This window comes from Triticum urartu, chromosome 1, assembly GCF_003073215.2.
Source record: "Triticum urartu cultivar G1812 chromosome 1, Tu2.1, whole genome shotgun sequence".
NCBI classification, from domain to species: Eukaryota; Viridiplantae; Streptophyta; class Magnoliopsida; order Poales; family Poaceae; genus Triticum; species Triticum urartu.
Genome location: NC_053022.1, coordinates 51,091,121 through 51,110,153, shown reverse-complemented (window position 1 = coordinate 51,110,153; position 19,033 = coordinate 51,091,121). Strand labels below are relative to the sequence as shown.

The 19,033-nt window shown below is 48.1% G+C and overlaps 1 protein-coding gene across 1 annotated transcript; it reads right to left on the bottom strand.

Annotated features, from left to right (window-relative positions):
* Positions 1 to 6,311: 6,311 nt before the first annotated feature.
* Positions 6,312 to 7,017, bottom strand: LOC125554644. The gene has a single exon (XM_048718157.1). It carries the CDS (start codon positions 6,961 to 6,963, stop codon positions 6,586 to 6,588), a length of 378 nt encoding a protein of 125 aa, XP_048574114.1. The 5' UTR covers positions 6,964 to 7,017; the 3' UTR covers positions 6,312 to 6,585.
* Between the last annotated feature and the right edge of the window lie 12,016 nt (positions 7,018 to 19,033).

The following is a 19,033-nucleotide window of genomic DNA, read 5'->3' as shown; positions in this document are numbered from 1 at the left end:
AATATAATAATAGTGCTTTTATTATTGCCTCTAGGGCATATTTCCAACAATTGAGGCCCTAGACCTTCGGGCCGACTCGGCTGGCCTTGCTCCGGACGAGTGGCTCCAGCGCTATGACCTTGAGGACCAGCTCATGGTCATATATACGGATGAGGAGGCGTATTGGCGTCTCTGCGGGACCCAGAAATGGGTCCTCAAGGAGGATGCCAATACGGCCTACTTCCAGGCCATTGCCAATGGGAGGAGACGTCGGAACACCATCCCCCTCCTCTAGGAGGGCGACGTTCTCCTCTCACGGCCGCCTAAGATCCCCCTCCTCTAGGAGTGCACCTTTATAGTCACCCAGTTACGTTGTGACGTTTGGTACACCCAAAGAACTCCTACGGTATCCGGGAGTTGCACAATCTCATGGTCTAAGGAAATGATACTTGACATTAGAAAAGCTTTAGCATACGAACTACATGATCTTGTGCTAGGCTTAGGATTGGGTCTTTGTCCATCACATCATTCTCCTAATGATGTGATCCCGTTATCAACGACATCCAATGTCCATGGTCAGGAAACCGTAACCATCTATTGATCAACGAGCTAGTCAACTAGAGGCTTACTAGGGACATGGTGTTGTCTATGTATCCACACATGTATCTGAGTTTCCTATCAATACAATTCTAGCATGGATAATAAACGATTATCATGAACAAGGAAATATAATAATAACTTATTTATTATTGCCTCTAGGGCATATTTCCAACAGTCTCCCACTTGCACTAGAGTCAATAATCTAGTTCACATCGATATGTGATTAACACTCAAGGTCACATCCCCATGTGACTAACACCCAAAGAGTTTACTAGAGTCAATAATCTAGTTCACATTTACCATGTGATTAACACTCGATGAGATCTAGGTTTGATCATGTTATGCTTGTGAGAGAGGTTATAGTCAACGGGTCTGAAACATTCAGATCCGTATGTACTTCGCAAATTTCTATGTCATCTTCTAGATGCAGCTACCACGCTCTATTTGGAGCTATTCCAAATAACTGTTCTACTTGGAGCTATTCTAAATTGTTGCTCCATTATACGTGGGCGCGGATCTTAGGCGGCCGTGAGAGGAGAACGTCGCCCTCCTAGAGGAGGGGGATGGTGTTCCGACGTCTCCTCCCATTGGCAATGGCCTGGAAGTAGGCCGTATTGGCATCCTCCTTGAGGACCCATTTCTGGGTCCCGCAGAGACGCCAATACGCCTCCTCATCCGTATATATGACCATGAGCTGGTCCTCAAGGTCATAGCGCTGGAGCCACTCGTCCGGAGCAAGGCCAGCCGAGTCGGCCCGAAGGTCTAGGGCCTGAATTGTTGGAAATATGCCCTAGAGGCAATAATAAAAGCACTATTATTATATTTCCTTGTTCATGATAATTGTCTTTATTCATGCTATAATTGTGTTATCCGGAAATCGTAATACATGTGTGAATAACAGACACCAACATGTCCCTAGTAAGCCTCTAGTTGACTAGCTCGTTGATCAATAGATGGTTACGGTTTCCTGACCATGGACATTGGATGTCATTGATAACGGGATCACATCATTAGGAGAATGATGTGATGGACAAGACCCAATCCTAAGCCTAGCACAAGATCATGTAGTTCGTATGCTAAAGCTTTTCTAATGTCAAGTATCATTTCCTTAGACCATGAGATTGTGCAACTCCCGGATACCGTAGGAGTGCTTTGGGTGTACCAAACGTCACAACGTAACTGGGTGACTATAAAGGTGCACTACGGGTATCTCCGAAAGTGTCTGTTGGGTTGGCACGAATCGAGACTGGGATTTGTCACTCCGTGTAAACGGAGAGGTATCTCTGGGCCCACTCGGTAGGACATCATCATAATGTGCACAATGTGATCAAGGAGTTGATCATGGGATGATGTGTTACGGAACGAGTAAAAGAGACTTGCCGGTAACGAGATTGAACAAGGTATCGGGATACCGACGATCGAATCTCGGGCAAGTATCGTACCGCTAGACAAAGGGAATTGTATACGGGATTGATTAAGTCCTTGACATCGTGGTTCATCCGATGAGATCATCGTGGAACATGTGGGAGACAACATGGGTATCCAGATCCCGCTGTTGATTATTGACCGGAGAGTCATCTCGGTCATGTCTGCATGTCTCCCGAACCCGTAGGGTCTACACACTTAAGGTTCGGTGACGCTAGGGTTATAGAGATATTAGTATGCGGTAACCCGAAAGTTGTTCGGAGTCCCGGATGAGATCCCGGACGTCATGAGGAGTTCCGGAATGGTCCGGAGGTAAAGAATTATATATAGGAAGTGCTATTTCGGGCATCGGGACACGTTTCGGGGTCATCGGTATTGTACCGGGACCACCGGAAGGGTCCCGGGGGTCCACCGGGTGGGGCCACCTGCCCCGGGGGCCACATGGGCTGTAGGGGGTGCGCCTTGGCCTACATGGGCCAAGGGCACCAGCCCCTAGAGGCCCATGCGCCAAAGGGACAAGAGGAGGGGAGAGTCCTAAAGGGGGAAGGCACCTCCGAGGTGCCTTGAGGAGGATGGACTCCTCCCCCCCCCTTGGCTGCCCCCTTCCTTGGAGGAAGGGGCAAGGCTGCGCCCTCCCCCTCTCCCTTGTCCCTATATATAGTGGGGGGAAGGGAGGGAAACCATACCTAAGCCCTGGTGCCTCCCTCTCCCTCCCATGACACATCTCCCTCCTCCCGCAGCGCTTGGCGAAGCCCTGTTGGAATCCCGCTACTTCCACCACGCCGTCGTGCTGCTGGATCTCCATCAACCTCTCCTCCCCCCTTGCTGGATCAATAAGGAGGAGACGTCGCTGCTCCGTACGTGTGTTGAACGCGGAGGTGCCGTCCGTTCGGCGCTAGGATCATCGGTGATTTGGATCACGACGAGTACGACTCCATCAACCCCGTTCTCTTGAACGCTTCCGCGCGTGATCTACAAGGGTATGTAGATCCACTCCTCCCTCGTTGCTAGATGACTCCACAGATAGATCTTGGTGACACGTAGGAAAATTTTGAATTTATGCTACGTTCCCCAACAGTCCGCTCTAGAGGTCTCCAGGCTGTCTTCCTGAAGATTGACTTCCACAAATCCTATGATACGGTGAGCTGGCCCTTCCTTCGGGAAGTCCTTCCGCGGAAGGGATTCGATGACCGCTGGGTAACGAGGGTCATGCAGATGGTGTCCTCCGGTCAGACCGCGGTTAATATCAATGGCGAGATCGGTCCCTACTTTCCCACCTTCTGTGGAGTACGCCAGGGTGACCCCTTCTCCCCGTTCCTATTTAACATGGTGGTTGACGCTTTGGCTTCTATTCTAGATAAAGCCAAAGCGGCCGGACACATTCGAGGGATCGTTCCCCACTTGGTGGGCGGTAACGGCGTCTCCCTCCTCCGTTATGCCGATGACACCATCATTATGACGGAGGGCTCCCGTAGTGACATCGTGAATGTCAAGTTCCTCCTCCTCTGCTTTCAGGAGCTATCGAGGCTCAAGATTAACTTTGCTAAGAGCGAAGTGATGGTTTTGGGATATTCTCCGGATGAATCCCAAGGGATTGCCAACCGCCTTAACTGTCGGCTTGGCTCCTTCCCCACCTCCTACCTGGGGATCCCCATTAGCGACTCCCGCCTCACGGTCGCTGACTTGCGCCCCGCTGTGGGCAAACTCAGCCTCCGCATTGAGCCATGGCAGGGCCGGTGGCTCTCCAAGGCGGCGCACACCATCCTGATCAACTCCTCCCTGACCAGTCTCCTGCTTTTCATCATGAGCTTCTATAGTATGCCTGAGACTCTACACCATGAGGTTGGTACGATCCAAGCCCGCTTCTTTTGGGAGGGTGAGGGCGATAAGCAGAAATACCACATGGTTTGGTGGTCTGAGATCTGCAAGCCCAAGGATCAGGGTGGCCTGGGCATCATGTCATCCAAGCGGATGAACGTTGCCCTCTTGACCCGCTGGCTTTGGCGCATTGTCAATGGCGAGGGCGGCTTGTGGCTGCAAATTATCCGGAATAAATACCTCGGCGGCCGGCCCCTTGCGTTCTGTCAACGGTCCGACGGCTCACAGTTCTGGTAATCTCTCATTCAGCTTTTGCCTATCTTGTGCATTAGCACCTCCATCTCCGTGGGCTCGGGCAAGGCCACCCTCTTCTGGTTTGACCGGTGGGACGGCGAGGTCCCTTTCGCGGCCCGCTTCCCGGATTTATTCTCCATTACCGTTGACCCTCGGGTCTCGGTCGAGACGGCCCTTCTTGACTTAGGGCGTCTTGCCTTCCGCCGCCCTTTTGGGGCTGCGGAACTAGCAGCCTGGCACGATCTCCTTGACGCTGTGGCCCTCCATGAACCGGCCCTCTCACCTGCGCCTGATCGGGTCTCCTGGCGCCTTGAGGCCTCGGGCCGCTTCTCCACTCGATCCCTATATCGCACCATTGTGGCCACCCCCGCCCCGCCCCCTTCGAGGTGATCTGGTCTATCCATATACCCCTGAAGATTCGCATCTTCCTGTGGCAATGGATCCGGGGCCGCCTCCCGTCTGGTGTGGAGGTGCGTAAGCGCAATGGGCCAGGCGATGGGTTGTGTCCCCTGTGCGGTCCCCCCGAGGACTCGAACCACATTTTCTTCTCCAGTGTCTCGGCCCAATTCCTGTGGAGCTGTGCGCGCGAGACGTTCGGTGGAAATTGGTGCCACACCAACTTCCCGGACCTCTTCACCGAAATGTAGGCCTCACCTCCTACTCATCGCCACATTAGGTGGCTGGTTATCGGGGCCCTGGCTTGGACGCTCTGGACGATTAGGAACAAGCTTGTTATTCAGCGGATTCCCCTTCGACAGGCTACTGACGCGTTGTTCAAACTGTGTGGTTTCTTGCAGCTCTGGCGGCCGCTTAGCCGCCCCCAGGACCAGAACGCCATCTCCGTCATCATCTCCAACCTTCGTGCGATGACTCTCCGGCTTGCTCCTCCGCGCCCGCCACCCCCTCCCGAGCCTGATTAGTCGCTTCGGCTCACCGGTGCCTCCGGCTTTTTTCTTTCTTTTCTTTGGGCTTGTTGAGCTGTGCCCTCAACAGAACCTTGTGCTTGTGTTGTTTGTGTGTGTGTGGCTGACTCATGTTTGGTACTCGTTGCTTGTGGCGGTTTGCTTTATTTATAAAGCGGGGCGAAAGCCTTTTTCGGTAAGAAGTCCCTACATGAAAAGGAAGCTGCATTGCTCCGAGTTCAAATGTTGTGTCAAAATCTGCTGCTTATGTGCGAAATTAGTAAAGGTAATAGAACAGACATCCATGGAGAAGCAAATGCTACAAAGGAAAAAGGGAAAAAAATGAAGAAGACAAATTGTGTTATTTATTCAACCCGAAAATTGTGCCAGATAATTCAAATGACAGATTAGGCCAGATGCACGAGCACACCATCCACAAAAACAATGCAAAGCAATGACTCCATATCGCAGAGGGGTACAAATTGCCAATGTTAATACTCCAACTTTCCAAGTGCACCTGATGACAATTCCAACTGAGCATCAGTATTCCAAGGTGTCAGCAGAGCAAGGCGATACTACCTTGCGGTTCGGTGGTGTTGCTGTTTGCTCCCAAATCATGCAGCTTCTGCGGTACCTCAGAGGAGACTTTCTGCTTCACCTCCAGCGGCAGCTCCTTCCGCGTCTTCCCCTCTCTGGCAAGCACCTTCTGTAGCCTCCTCACCTGATAACACCCAAAGCTAAATCCCAAACGGAGAAGTTCAGATAACTACTGATTCAGAACTGATGGTTTCCAGAAGCTCGACTGCCGAATACGAATTGACCAAGCAGTGCCCAGTTGCTCAAACCATGGCACAACACTGCAACACGGTTATGCCGAAAAATGCTCTCAATGCTTGCGAGCGCACTCGGCCACGGGAGCGGGGGATTTGAGGTTTGGGGAGCAACGAGCGGCGGTTAAGTGGTGGTAACCTCACTCGGCATGCCAGTGACACGAACGAGCCACAAGTCTCAAAACTTTTCTTGAGAAAGCTATCAGTGCTGTATTTCCCGGAGCTCTTTATGCCTTTCAGACATTAGACATCAACTGATGCGCAGTTAAGACTGGCATTCTTGTGGTGAACTTGAGTCAAGCAGGATCAGTCATCATCAGTCCATATAACTCCAGGTACACGTATGGCATTCAAATGCAGTCCACGAACACGAAATTTGAATGCAACTGAACGCCTCCTACTCTTGCATAGCCGGCTGTGGCATATAAACTCTTCAAGCACATAGAGCGCATCAACAACCAACTCAGAAAATTATTGAATATATAGAGGAAATGCAAAATTGATCCAATCAAGTGCAGCACAATGTGGCGCGCTGTGAGTAGCAGGTAACGAAATGTGGTTTCCGGTTGGATACAATCCGGCGGCCCCTCTCCGGCATTTCCACAAACACATGGCGTGCACGGTCATGGTTCAGAAGCATCTAACACAAGCCAAGAACCGAGATCTCAAAGAGTAAACAGGGACGAAGACACCGATGAGCAAGGCGCGCCGCCACGGTCTGGACGGGGACGATGGAGCTAGTGGTCTTCGGTGGCGGTGGCGGTGGCGGCGGGGGTGGGGGTGGGAGGGTGGGCGGCGAAGATGCGGCGGAGGTGGGAGGCGAACGCGCCCGAGGGGTCGGCGCCGGCCTCGCGGTCGAGCTCGTCCTGGAGCTCGCGCATGCGGTGGGAGATGTGCTCCTGCTCGAGGCTGAGCTCGGCGGCGTCGTTGGCGAGGTCGCGGACGCGGTGCTTCTGGCTCAGGGACCGCAGGCTCATCATGAGGATGCCCGACATCAGCAGCAGCTGCACGAACCCGTCCTTCCGCTTCGCCACGCTCGCCAGCAGCCCCAGCGCCCGGCGGCCCCCCTGCGCCGCTCCCCCCGCGCCGCCGCCGGTGGTGGTTGTGCCCGCCATCCTCGCGCGTGCTCCTTCTTTCGTGTGGGCTTTCGGTGGATGGATCGGCGCGCGACGGCGGAGAGGGCAAGAAATGGTTACGTTTTGTATAGTAGCAGTCCAGTGGGCCGTGGATGGTGGGCCGTACCTTCTGGGCCTTCTGCCTCTTCGTCGACGCGAAGCAGGCAGGCCCAGATCGATTCCGTCCGTTTGGATGCCCCCCTTCCCTAGGGCACCCGTATTTCTACAAAATCGCTAATTAAGAAATACTCTTTTTTCAAAAATCACTCCCATCTTTTCAGGTAGTGAAAAATGACACACTGCATGCACGTCACTTGTCGTACCTTAGGACTTTCCCTTCTTTAGTACATTCATTTATTCAAAAGATTTTTTTTCTTAAATTGTGCGTCCAAATCTCGAACCATTTTCACCATTGGATTCCTCGCGTCGAAATTTTCAAAACTAGATCGCATGTTGATAGATTTTGATGAGCTTCTATTTTTCACAAAAAAGGCAGACAAAAACTCGGACGAAAAAACGAAAGCACGTTTTTTTCCTTTTCTAAAGAGGCTATTGGGTAACGTAGTAATTTCAAAAAAAATCCTACGCACACGCAAAATCATGGTGATGCATAGCAACGAGAGAGGAGAGTGTTGTCTACGTACCCTCGTAGACCGAAAGCGGAAGCGTTAGCATAACTCGGTTGATGTAGTCGTACGTCTTCACGGCCCGACCGATCAAGCACCGAAACTACGGCACCTTCTAGTTCTAGCACACGTTCAGCTCGATGACGATCCCCGGACTCCGATCCAGCAGAATGTCGGGGAAGAGTTCCGTCAGCATGACGGCGTGGTGATGATCTTGATGTTCTACCGTCGCAGGGCTTCGCCTAAGCACCGCTACAATATTATCGAGGATTATGGTGGAGGGGGGCACCGCACACGGCTAAGAGATCAATGATCAATTGTTGTGTCTCTGGGGTGCCCTGTCCCTGTATATAAAGGAGCAAGGGGGAGGAGGTGCGGCCAGGCAAGGGGCGCGCCAGGAGGAGTCGTACTCCCACTGGGAGTAGGACTCCCCCCCTTTTTCCATGTTGGACTAGGACTTGGGGGGGAGGAGAGAAAGAGGGGAAAGGAAAGGGGGGGGGGCGCCCCCCTCCTTGTCCAATTCGGACTTGGGGGGAAGGGGCACGCGGCTGCCCCTTGGCCTCCTCTCTACTTCCTCCACTAGGCCCATTAAGGCCCATTAGGTTGCCGGGGGGGTTCCAGTAACCTTCCGGTACTCCGGTAAAATGCTGATTTCACCCGGAACACTTCCGATGTCCAAACATAGGCTTCCAATATATCAATCTTCATGTCTCGACCATTTCGAGACTTCTCGTCATGTCCGTGATCACATTCGTGACTCTGAACAACCTTCGGTACATCAAAACATATAAACTCATAATGAAACTGTCATCGTAACGTTAAGCGTGCGGACCCTACGGGTTCGAGAACAATGTAGACATGACCGAGACACGTCTTTGGTCAATAACCAATAGCGGAACCTGGATGCTCATATTGACTCCTACATATTCTACGAAGATCTTTATCGGTCAGACCGCATAACAACATACGTTGTTCCCTTTGTCATCGGTATGTTACTTGCCCGAGATTCGATCGTTGGTATCTCAATACCTAGTTCAATCTCGTTACCGACAAGTCTCTTTACTCGTTCCGTAATACATCATCCTGCAACTAACTCATTAGTTGCAATGCTTGCAAGGCTTAAGTGATGTGCATTACCGAGAGGGCCCAGAGATACCTCTCCGACAATCGGAGTGACAAATCCTAATCTCGAAATACGCTAACCCAACAAGTACCTTCGGAGACACCTGTAGAGCACCTTTATAATCACCCAGTTACGTTGTGACGTTTGGTAGCACAAAAATTGTTCCTCCGGTAAACGGGAGTTGCATAATCTCATAGTCATAGGAACATGTATAAGTCATGAAGAAAGCAATAGCAACAAACTAAACGATCAAGTGCTATGCTAACGGAATGGGTCAAGTCAATCACATCATTCTCCTAATGATGTGATCCCGTTAATCAAATGACAACTCATGTCTATGGTTAGGAAACATAACCATCTTTAATTAACGAGCTAGTCAAGTAGAGGCATACTAGTGACACTCTGTTTGTCTATGTATTCACACATGTATTATGTTTCCGGTTAATACAATTCTAGCATGAATAATAAACATTTATCATGATATAAGGAAATAAATAATAACTTTATTATTGCCTCTAGGGCATATTTCCTTCAGAGGCATGGCCGTGCCTCTCACAAAAGCACAACCGCATCTCTCGTCGAAGCAAAACCGTGCCTCTCACGAAAGAAAAAAAAGAAAACATATTTTTTTTCGTTTCCAAGAACCGTGCCTCTCCTGAAAGAAAAAAAATAGAAAACACGTTTTTTTATGGAAGGCACGCTCGCGAAAGCACAACCGTGCCGCTCGCGGAAGCAAAAGCGTATCTCTCACAGAAGAAAAAACCCAGAAAACATGTCTTTTTCGTTTTCGAGAGGCACGACCGTGCCTCTCGCAAAAGCAAAACTAAGCATCTTGCGGAAGCAAAATCGTGCCTCCGGCAGAAGAAAAAACAAAAAGCATTTTTTTTCATTTCCGAGAGGCATGGCCCTGCCTCTCGCGAAAGCAAAATCATGCCGCTCACGGAAAAAGAAGAACGTGTTTTCGCGCAATTTTATTTTTAAAAAAAATTTTGGTCCAAAAGCTTAGGAAGACCGGTGAAATATAAAAAATTCTAAAAAAACCCCAAAAAAGTCGTTTTAGAATATGAAAACGCGTGCATTTTTTAAAAAATAAATAAATTCGGAAGGAGTGCACAGAGCGCAACACGTGGCACTAATTAAGGAGATATGTTGAACAAGAAAGAAAATCCGAAATGTTGAACATGTACCACCCCCAAGTGATCGTTGGGAAGCTCCCAAAGGAGCGCTCGCAACTAGTTGCCCCCTTTCTCCGAAATCACTAACTAAGGAGAAATGTTGAACATGTATTTGAAAAATGTTGAACAAGGATTTAAAAAAAATGTTGGACAAGTATTTAAATTTTTTTGAAGAAGTATACAAAAATGTTGAATAAGTGGTTGAAAAATGTTGATCATGTATATAAGAATGTAGAATGAAAAACAAAAAAATAAAAAAAATGAATACCAAATAAAAAATGGAGAAGAAAAAAGAAACCAAAACAAAAAATGGAGAAGAAAAAAGAAAATAAAAAATGAAGGAACAAAGTGAAAAAATGAGAAAAAAGAAACAAAAGAAAATGAAAAAAGCGTTGAAAAAACAAGAAAGAAAAAATCAAAAAAAAAGAGAGAGGAAAATATATAAAACCCGACGTTGTCCCTTCTAATAGGTCCTTACCTTCTGTACGTGAACTCTAAGCCTAGCGCAGTTGTTTTCGGTGTGGGGATACGATCGGCTATTTCCTAAGCCTACAAGCTGGTAATTCTCTCCTCCGACTGCACCACACCAAAACAAGCCGAATTGCATGTACTTACACGCGGTTTTTCAATTTATTTTATTTTGAAAGCTCCTTTTCAACCACTTTGTACCCACGTAGTATTTATCATTTGGGATTCTGAATTTCACAGATGGCAAATTAAACCATGTTTATCTTACTTCAGAGTGTTTGAAGAAAGAACAACAGTTTTTTTTTAGGGTAAAAAAACAACAGTTGATGTTGGAGTGTGTGGACCTCAGATCCAAGTCTCCCAAGATGAGATCGTCCTCGGTAACAATATCCAAGGGAGTTGTCCATGGTATGATCTGCGAAACATTTTCTTACTAGTACTGACTATTTTATTTTGTTTCTTCTTGTTTGTTGGCTACAGTGCTAGAGCAATTGTGAAATCATGGAGAGATATGATGCTTCTTCGGCCTTTTGTTTTGTCTCTAAGCGTTGTAATACTATCTTTGTCCTCTAGGATTTCTCTTCACGCTCTTCCTTGATGATCTTGATTGTGAGGAGTCTGAACCAACTTCTGAGATGGCACCACTAACCGAAAACTCTGAAGAGAAGCAACCATAGAGAGGAATTGCGCATCATTTGCTCTGAAACAGGGAGGATGAAGACACTAAGGTAGGTTGAATCTAGAGAGCATCTGATGCTAAAGACGAACAGAATGCGTTGTGGAAGTGTTGAGTTGGAGTGCCATCATGCATTTCTTTATATGTGCCAATTTCAAGAGTTTTATTTCCTACGTGAGTAAGAGTATATTTACTTTTGCATTTTTGCAAATTTATTGGTCCAGCGTGTGCATATAATAGTATATTTGTTTTTGATAGAAGTTCCGTGAAAAGGTGGATAAGGCTAATGGGGTGGTAGTCTCCGGCTTGCTCCGCGCAGGGCCGTACCTAGAAAATCAGAGGCCCGGAGCGAATCAAAATTTAGGCCCTGACATTTGAAAGGGCGGATTAAAATATATAGTGTGTTCTCATTGCAGAATATAATGTTCATATAGAATTACACCACCAGATGCACAGGTTCAAGAAAGAATTACACCACTGGATGTACTAGTCTATTTATAAACTAATAAAAGAATAGGGTGCCGAGAACTGCCACAGCCTTTACCAGGACTCTGTAGGTTTTGATCATAGGAGACTGCAAATGAAGCTCGGATGGTTCATTGTAGGTCAGCCACAAAGCAGTGCAAGGGGCAACTCCAATCGCTATAGGGCCTCAAAAATGATGTACAAGAGCATATGAGAATTGAGAGGAAAACTCCCCAATATATAGAAGATTGGAGTACATGACCACGCCAGTTTGCTGCCACTAATGCCTTTCTTTTGGGAAATCGTGAAGCATTAGTCCCGAGGAGAATTGGAAAAGAATCAATATGAGGAGGAAACGATGGGTCCATGAGTTAATTTGGGGCCTGTGAAATTGATTTTTTGGAATAGCTGCAACGCATTTGGAGAGAGAGAGGTGATGGATTGGAGGGAGAAGCAGCTGCCTTGGGGTCCGACATTTCCATCATTTTTTACTCCAATTAATGCTTTGTTTAACACCTTAATTACCTGCAGCTGGGGGCCCTCCAATTTTTGGGGCCCTGTTCAACCGCTCCGGTTGCACCTGCTGACATACGGCCCTGGCTCCGCGGCTCGCTGAGATCGTCTCCACCAACCAAAGTGCACTCATCGCCGGACAATGCATCCATGAAAACATCTTCCTTGTGCAGCAGGTGGCGAGACACTTGCAATCGCTCCAGGTGCCCCATGTGCTCCTAAAGTTTGACATAGCCTGTGCATTTGACTCCATCTCCTCGGTGTTCCTCCTCGAGGTCCTTCACCACCCCGGGTTTGGCTGGCGCTGGTATGAGTGAATTTCTATCCTTCTATCCATCCCCAATACTCGTGTTCTCATCACGGTGTGCCTGGACCGCCAATTTGGCATCGAAAAGGGATCCCGCAAGGTGAACCATTGTCACCCATGTTGTCCGTCATCGTCATGGACAAGATCAACTCACCGATCTAGCCTGTGGTCTCCATGGCATCCTTCAACACTTGAGCTGGAGGAAATATGCCCTAGAGGCAATAATACAGTTGTTATTTTATATTTCCTTATATCATGATAAATATTTATTATTCATGCTAGAATTGTATTTAACCGGAAACTTGATACATATGAGGATACATAGACAAAACACTGTGTCCCTAGTAAGCCTCTATTAGACTAGCTCGTTAATCAAAGATGGCTAAGTTTCCTAACCATAGACATGTGTTGTCATTTGATGAATGGGATCACATAATTAGGAGAATGATGTGACGGACAAGACCCATCTATTAGCTTAGCATAATGATCGTTAAGTTTTATTGCCATTGCTTTCTTCATGACTTATACATATTCCTCTGACTATGAGATTCTGCAACTCCCGAATACCGGAGGAACACCTTGTGTGCTATCAAACGTCGCAACGTAACTAGGTGATTATAAAGATACTCTACAAGTGTCTCCGAAGGTGTTTGTTGGGTTGGCATAGATCAAGATTAGGATTTGTCACTCTGAGTATCAGAGAGGTATCTCTAGGCCCTCTCGGTAATGCACATCACTATAAGCCTTGCAAGAAATGTGATTAATGAGTTAGTTGCGGGATGATGCATTACGGAACGAGTAAAGAGACTTGCCGGTAACGAGATTGAACTAGGTATGATGATATCGATGATCGAATCTCGGGCAAGTAACATACCGATGACAAAGGGAATAACGTATGTTGTTATTGCGGTTTGTCCGATAAAGATCTTCGTAGAATATGTAGGAACCAATATGAGCATCCATGTTCCGCTATTGGTTATTGACCGGAGATTTCTACATAGTTCTCGAACCCGTAGGGTCCGCACGCTTAACGTTCGATGATGATTTGTATTATGAGTTATGTGTTTTGATGACCGAAGTTTGTTTGGAGTCTTGGATGAGATCACGGGCATGAAGAGGAGTCTCGAAATGGTCGAGAGGTGAAGATTGATATATTGGAAGGTAGTATTCGGACACCGAAAGGGTTCCGGAGTGTATCGGGTACATACCGGAGTACCGGAGGGGTTACCGGACCCCCCCCGAGGGAAGATATGGGCCATATGGGTCATAGGAGGGAGGCTAACCAGCCCACAAGGGGCTGGTGGGCCCCCCACAAGGGAGGAGGCCGAATAGGTTTAGGGAAGGGGGCGCCACCCCCTTTCCTTCTCCTACTCCTTCTCCTTCCTTTTCCCTCCGGTGAAGAAAAGAAAAAGGGGCGGCGGGGGGGGGGGGGGCGATCCTACTGGGACTAGGAGTCCTAGTAGGACTCCCCCCATGGCGCGCCCCTCTTGGCCGGCCATCCCCTCCTCCCATCCTTTATATACGGGGGCGGGGGGCACCCCAAAGGCATATCAATTGTTCTCTTAGCCGTGTGCGGTGCCCCCCTCCACAGTCTACTCCTCCGGTCATAGCGTCGTAGTGCTTAGGCGAAACTCTGCGCGGATCACATCACCATCACCGTCATCACGCCGTCGTGCTGGCGAAACTCTCTCTCGACCCTCTGCTGGATCAAGAGTTCGAGGGGCATCATCGAGCTGAACGTGTGCTGAACTTGGAGGTGTCATACGTTCGGTACTTGATCGGTTGGATCGGGAAGTCGTTCGACTACATAAACCGCGTTAACCTAACGCTTCCGCTTTCGGTCTATGAGGATACGTGGAGACACTCTCCCCCTCTCGTTGCTATGCATCTCCTAAATAGATCTTGTGTGATCGTAGGAATTTTTTTTGAAATTGCATGCTACGTTCCCCAACATGACCGAGCTACAAATGGCCTCCAGTGTGTCGTTGTATGCGCACACCATTGTCATATTTTGTTGTCTCGACTTGCAGGACTTGGGCGCGATTTGCAATCTCGCTCGCATCTTTGGGGTTGCTTCTAGATGAGGACGAACTTCATTAAGTGCTTGGCCACTCCCATCCACATCAGCGACAACGACGTCCAGGCCATTCATGATGACCTTGCGTGCTCTCCATCAGGACGTTGCCATCCTCCGCGCCCTAGCTGCTATTCAATCGCCTCGAGAGCAAGCTACCCATGTGGAAGATTGGTCGCCTCCCTGAGGATGCCGCCTCCTTGTGTGTCACACCCCGAGGTCGTGCCCGTGGACTCCTTCCTCGCCATATCGATGAACGCAACCACTATATGAAGGTTGAACACATCCGTCGAGGTTTCCTATGGTGTGGTAGCAAGTACGCACACGATGCCCATTGCTTCGTCAACTGGCATCTAGAATGCCGCCTGAAGTCATTGGGCGGCTTTGGCATCCCCAACCTTCACAGGATGGACATTGCTTTCCATTCACAATGGCTATGGCTTTAGAAGACCGATCCATCTTGTCCATGTTTCCACCCCTCGTCCAATCACAGCCTAGATGTTTGGCTATTTTCGCACTTCCACCTCTTGAATGAAGGGTAGCTGGTCATTCTTGTGTCTTATGGGAGGACCACTCGGTAGATGGCCAGCCCATAATGGAGCTGGCGCCAACAGTGCACACCCTTGTCCCACTACGGCGATGCTCCATTGCCGAATGCCTTGACTTGCGATCCTAGATTTAGGACATCCATGGCACCCTCGGGCCTACGAGTACCATCTAGTACGTTTACCTATGGCTACGCCTATGACACGTGGCTTTCTCGGACGGACCATACTCCCTATTGTGGAAGTTGACTGCCAACTGCACCTACTCTACCCTCTCTTGCTACAGGGCGCTCCTCATCAGCGCCCATTGGTGCATGTCGCTTACGGTTCAATTAGAAGACGTAGGCACCATTACGTCTGCTTTCATGCCGGATAGGAACATTCTTGAAGGGGTGGTGGTCCTGCATGAAACGCTCCATGAAATTCACTCGAAAAACTAGATGGAGTGGTTTTTAAGGTGGATTTCGAGAAGGCGTACAATAAAGTCAAATGGCCCTTTCTACAACAAGCCTTACGTATGAAGGGTTTTGACGAAGCTTGGAGGCACCAAGTTGAATCTTTCATGCAAAAAGGGAGTGTTGGAATTAAAGTGAATGACGATATAGGTCATTATTTCCAGACACACAAGGGCCTGAGGCAAGGTGATCCAATGTCTCCTATCCTCTTCAACATTGTTGTTGATATGTTGGCAATCTTGATAGGAAGGGCAAAGGAGGCAGGACAAGTAGGTGGCTTGGTGCCTCATCTTGTAGATGGTGGTGTGTCCATTCTACAGTACGCCGATGATACGATCATTTTTATGGAGCACGACTTGGTTAAGGCGAGAAATATGAAACTGGTATTGTGCCTATTTGAGCAATTGTCCGGTCTGAAGATCAACTTCAATAAAAGTGAGTTGTTCTGTTTTGGTAGAGCCAAAGAGGAACAAGATGCTTACAAGCAACTGTTTGGTTGCGATTTGGGGACTCTTCCGTTCACTTACCTTGGTATCCCCATTCACCATCGTAAGTTAACTAACAGTGAATGGAAGTGTATCGAGGATCGGTTTGAGAAGAAACTGAGCTGCTGGAAGGGCAAACTTATGTCGTATGGAGGCCGATTGATTCTTATTAATTCGGTGCTCACGAGTTTGCCTATGTTTCTCTTATCTTTTTTTGAGGTTCCAGTTGGAGTTAGGAAAAGACTGGACTTCTATCGGTCTCGTTTCTTCTGGCAGAGCGATGAAACTAAGAGAAAGTATCGCCTAGCCAAATGGGATGTCATCTGCCGACCAAAAGACCAAGGGGGTCTTGGGGTTGAGAACCTTGAAGTTAAGAATAGATGCCTTCTAAGTAAGTGGCTTTATAAGTTATCTGCCGAGACTGAGGCAACTTGGGCGCAGATTCTTCGTAACAAGTATCTGTACTCTAAAACCTTGTCGCAGGTGACGGCTCGACCCACTGATTCGCCTGTCTGGAAGGGGTTAATGAGGGTCAAAGCTACTTTCTTTAACAGAACAAAGTTTGTTGTCGGTGATGGCAATAACACTCGATTCTGGGAAGATACCTGGCTAGGTGATGCACCACTGGCACTCCAGTATCCGGCGCTTTATCGCATTGTGCAGTGACGGGATGTTCTGGTTGCAACGAGTCTGCAATCTGCTTCTCTTAACATCCAATTTAGGAGGGTGCTTGTGGGTGACCGGTGGGAGGCTTGGATTCATCTGGTGAGTAGAGTCATGGAGGTTCAGCTTACTCATCAACCCGATCAGTTGTATTGGAAGCTTACTAAATCTGGTGAATTCACAGTCAAGTCGATGTACATTGATGTCATCAATTCTAGTGTAATTCCTAGTTCCAAACACGTCTGGAAAGTTAAGGTTCCTCTCAAAATTAAAGTGTTTATGTGGTTTATGCATAAACAAGTCATTCTAACGAAAGATAATTTGATTAAGCGCAACTGGACAGGATCTACTAGGTGTAGTTTCTGTGATCGGGATGAAACTATCAAGCATCTTTTCTTTGAGTGCCCGATGGCGAGGGTGTTGTGGCGCTCGGTGCAGATTGCCTTTAACATTACTCCTCCGAATTCGGTCAGGTCGTTGTTTGGAACGTGGCTGGTTGGTATAGAGGCCGAAACAGCTAGACAAATTCGTGTGGGAGCATGTGCGTTGTTATGGGCAATTTGGAACTGCAGAAATGACTTGGCTTTTAACAGAACAACAACTATTCATTTTTTGCAGGTTCTCTTCCGGGCTACTGCGCTAATCCGTACGTGGTCATTACTCACTCCGACGGAGGCCAGGGCGTGTTTGGTTACTGGATCTGTCCGGTGGGAGATGGTAGCGCGGGATTTATTCAACCGGTTTGGATGGCGGTCATATAATAGGATAGGCGCGTAGTTTACCTATCTCTCTTTACTATGCCAGTCGGTTGTGGCTTTTGGGCCTTGTTTTATTTTGCTTGCTCTGTGTGAGCCAGTATCCTTTGTTGCAGCACTTTGCAAGACATTGTTGAACTACTTTATTTATTTATAAATGTGGCCGTATGCATCTGTCTGATGCAGAGGCCGGGGAAGCCTCCCTTTTCGAAAAAAAAGGCACCATTACGTCTGAAGATCTTCGCGTGGGTTGCTCTCCAGACCGCTGTTGGATCGTTGATCGTTTCCTCCAGTTAGGTTTTCCCCATGCCGCTCTTTGCGTGCTTTATAACCAACAACCCGAGATCATGCACCACCTCCATGAAAATCATTTCAAAGAGGAGGAACAGACATTGTCTTTAACAATAATCGTCCACTTATTGATATTGCATGTATCAATCGGCGTATATCAAGGGTCGCTCACTCATAGAAACTTTAACTTTCTTGGTTGTGATAGAACTACTTATTTCTCTCCACAAACATAAGACACCTATGGTCCTACCTCTTGATGGAGTGTTCATTCTCGCGACATGTTTGGCATGAAACTCTAGCATGATGTCGTGCTACGACGTCTTCTTTGAGTGCACACGACTCCTACTTTGGATGGTGGGTGACATCCCCACGATAATGCTCATGGTGTGGTGGATCTGGAAGGCGCGCAACCAGTGTGTTTGATGCCGAGCAGCCCTCGGTCGCCCACCTCATCCAGGCCATTAAGGATGACGCCAAGTCTTGGGCATCTGCGGGGGCACATGGACTAGATGCACTATTGCTTGGCCGTAGGATCTTTCTCATGGCTCATGTCCGTGCCGTTCTTGATTGTGTACGCACATGTGTGATAAAGAAAAGATATGCAAATCTTTTGCATATTTGGATTTTTATGGAAGAAGTTCACTTTTACCCTGTATGTACTTCTTTTGATCCATATTTTAATTGTCGCTTAATCGGAGGGAACACGTAAAAACGGTTACCAGTTAACTGAATTAACCACGCACACAAAAGAAAAACTCTGCAATGTACTCAAAGAAGAAGAAAAGTCCTGCAACAGTTTCCCTCACGGCGTCGTGGGTGGCCGTCACGTCCGGCCACACGCCGGCGACGTTTGTACAGCGGCCCGTTGTGCACTGTAATATCAGCAGCATTTTGCAGAAAAAGTTTGGGCAAAGCACATGCCAAAGGAGGATCGCGTTTCGGTTCTCTGTGCTCGAATCGTGCATGGAATCATGAGGTTGGCCGCGCGAGCGCGACACTTTTGTGCATGTGAGATTGATTGTAGGGCGCACCGTCACCTCAGCTTAGCTCGGCCACCGCCGTACGTACGTACGTACCTAGCTATACCATCGGCGGCCATGCATGCACCCGCTTTTCCTTACCATAATAGGGCACATACAATGATGGCATATGAATATATATGCTTCATGATAAAAAATAATTTGAGGCATTTATATTTTTTTTTCTTCAATACAAGCTATCACTAGTGGATCTCATTAAGAAATAGAAAATAAAGACTCTAGTATACAATGCATCTTTACTTTTCACTTTAATCTTTTCAGCTTTTGTCATCGGACCACACTTTTTCTCTTCAAACACCCGCCTCCTAAATAGGATCCCGCTTCCCTATCCGAACCTACTTTACGTCATATCCAATCCTACATGGCATGCGAGGCATCACCTTGAGGCTATGCATTGTACATACCCGTA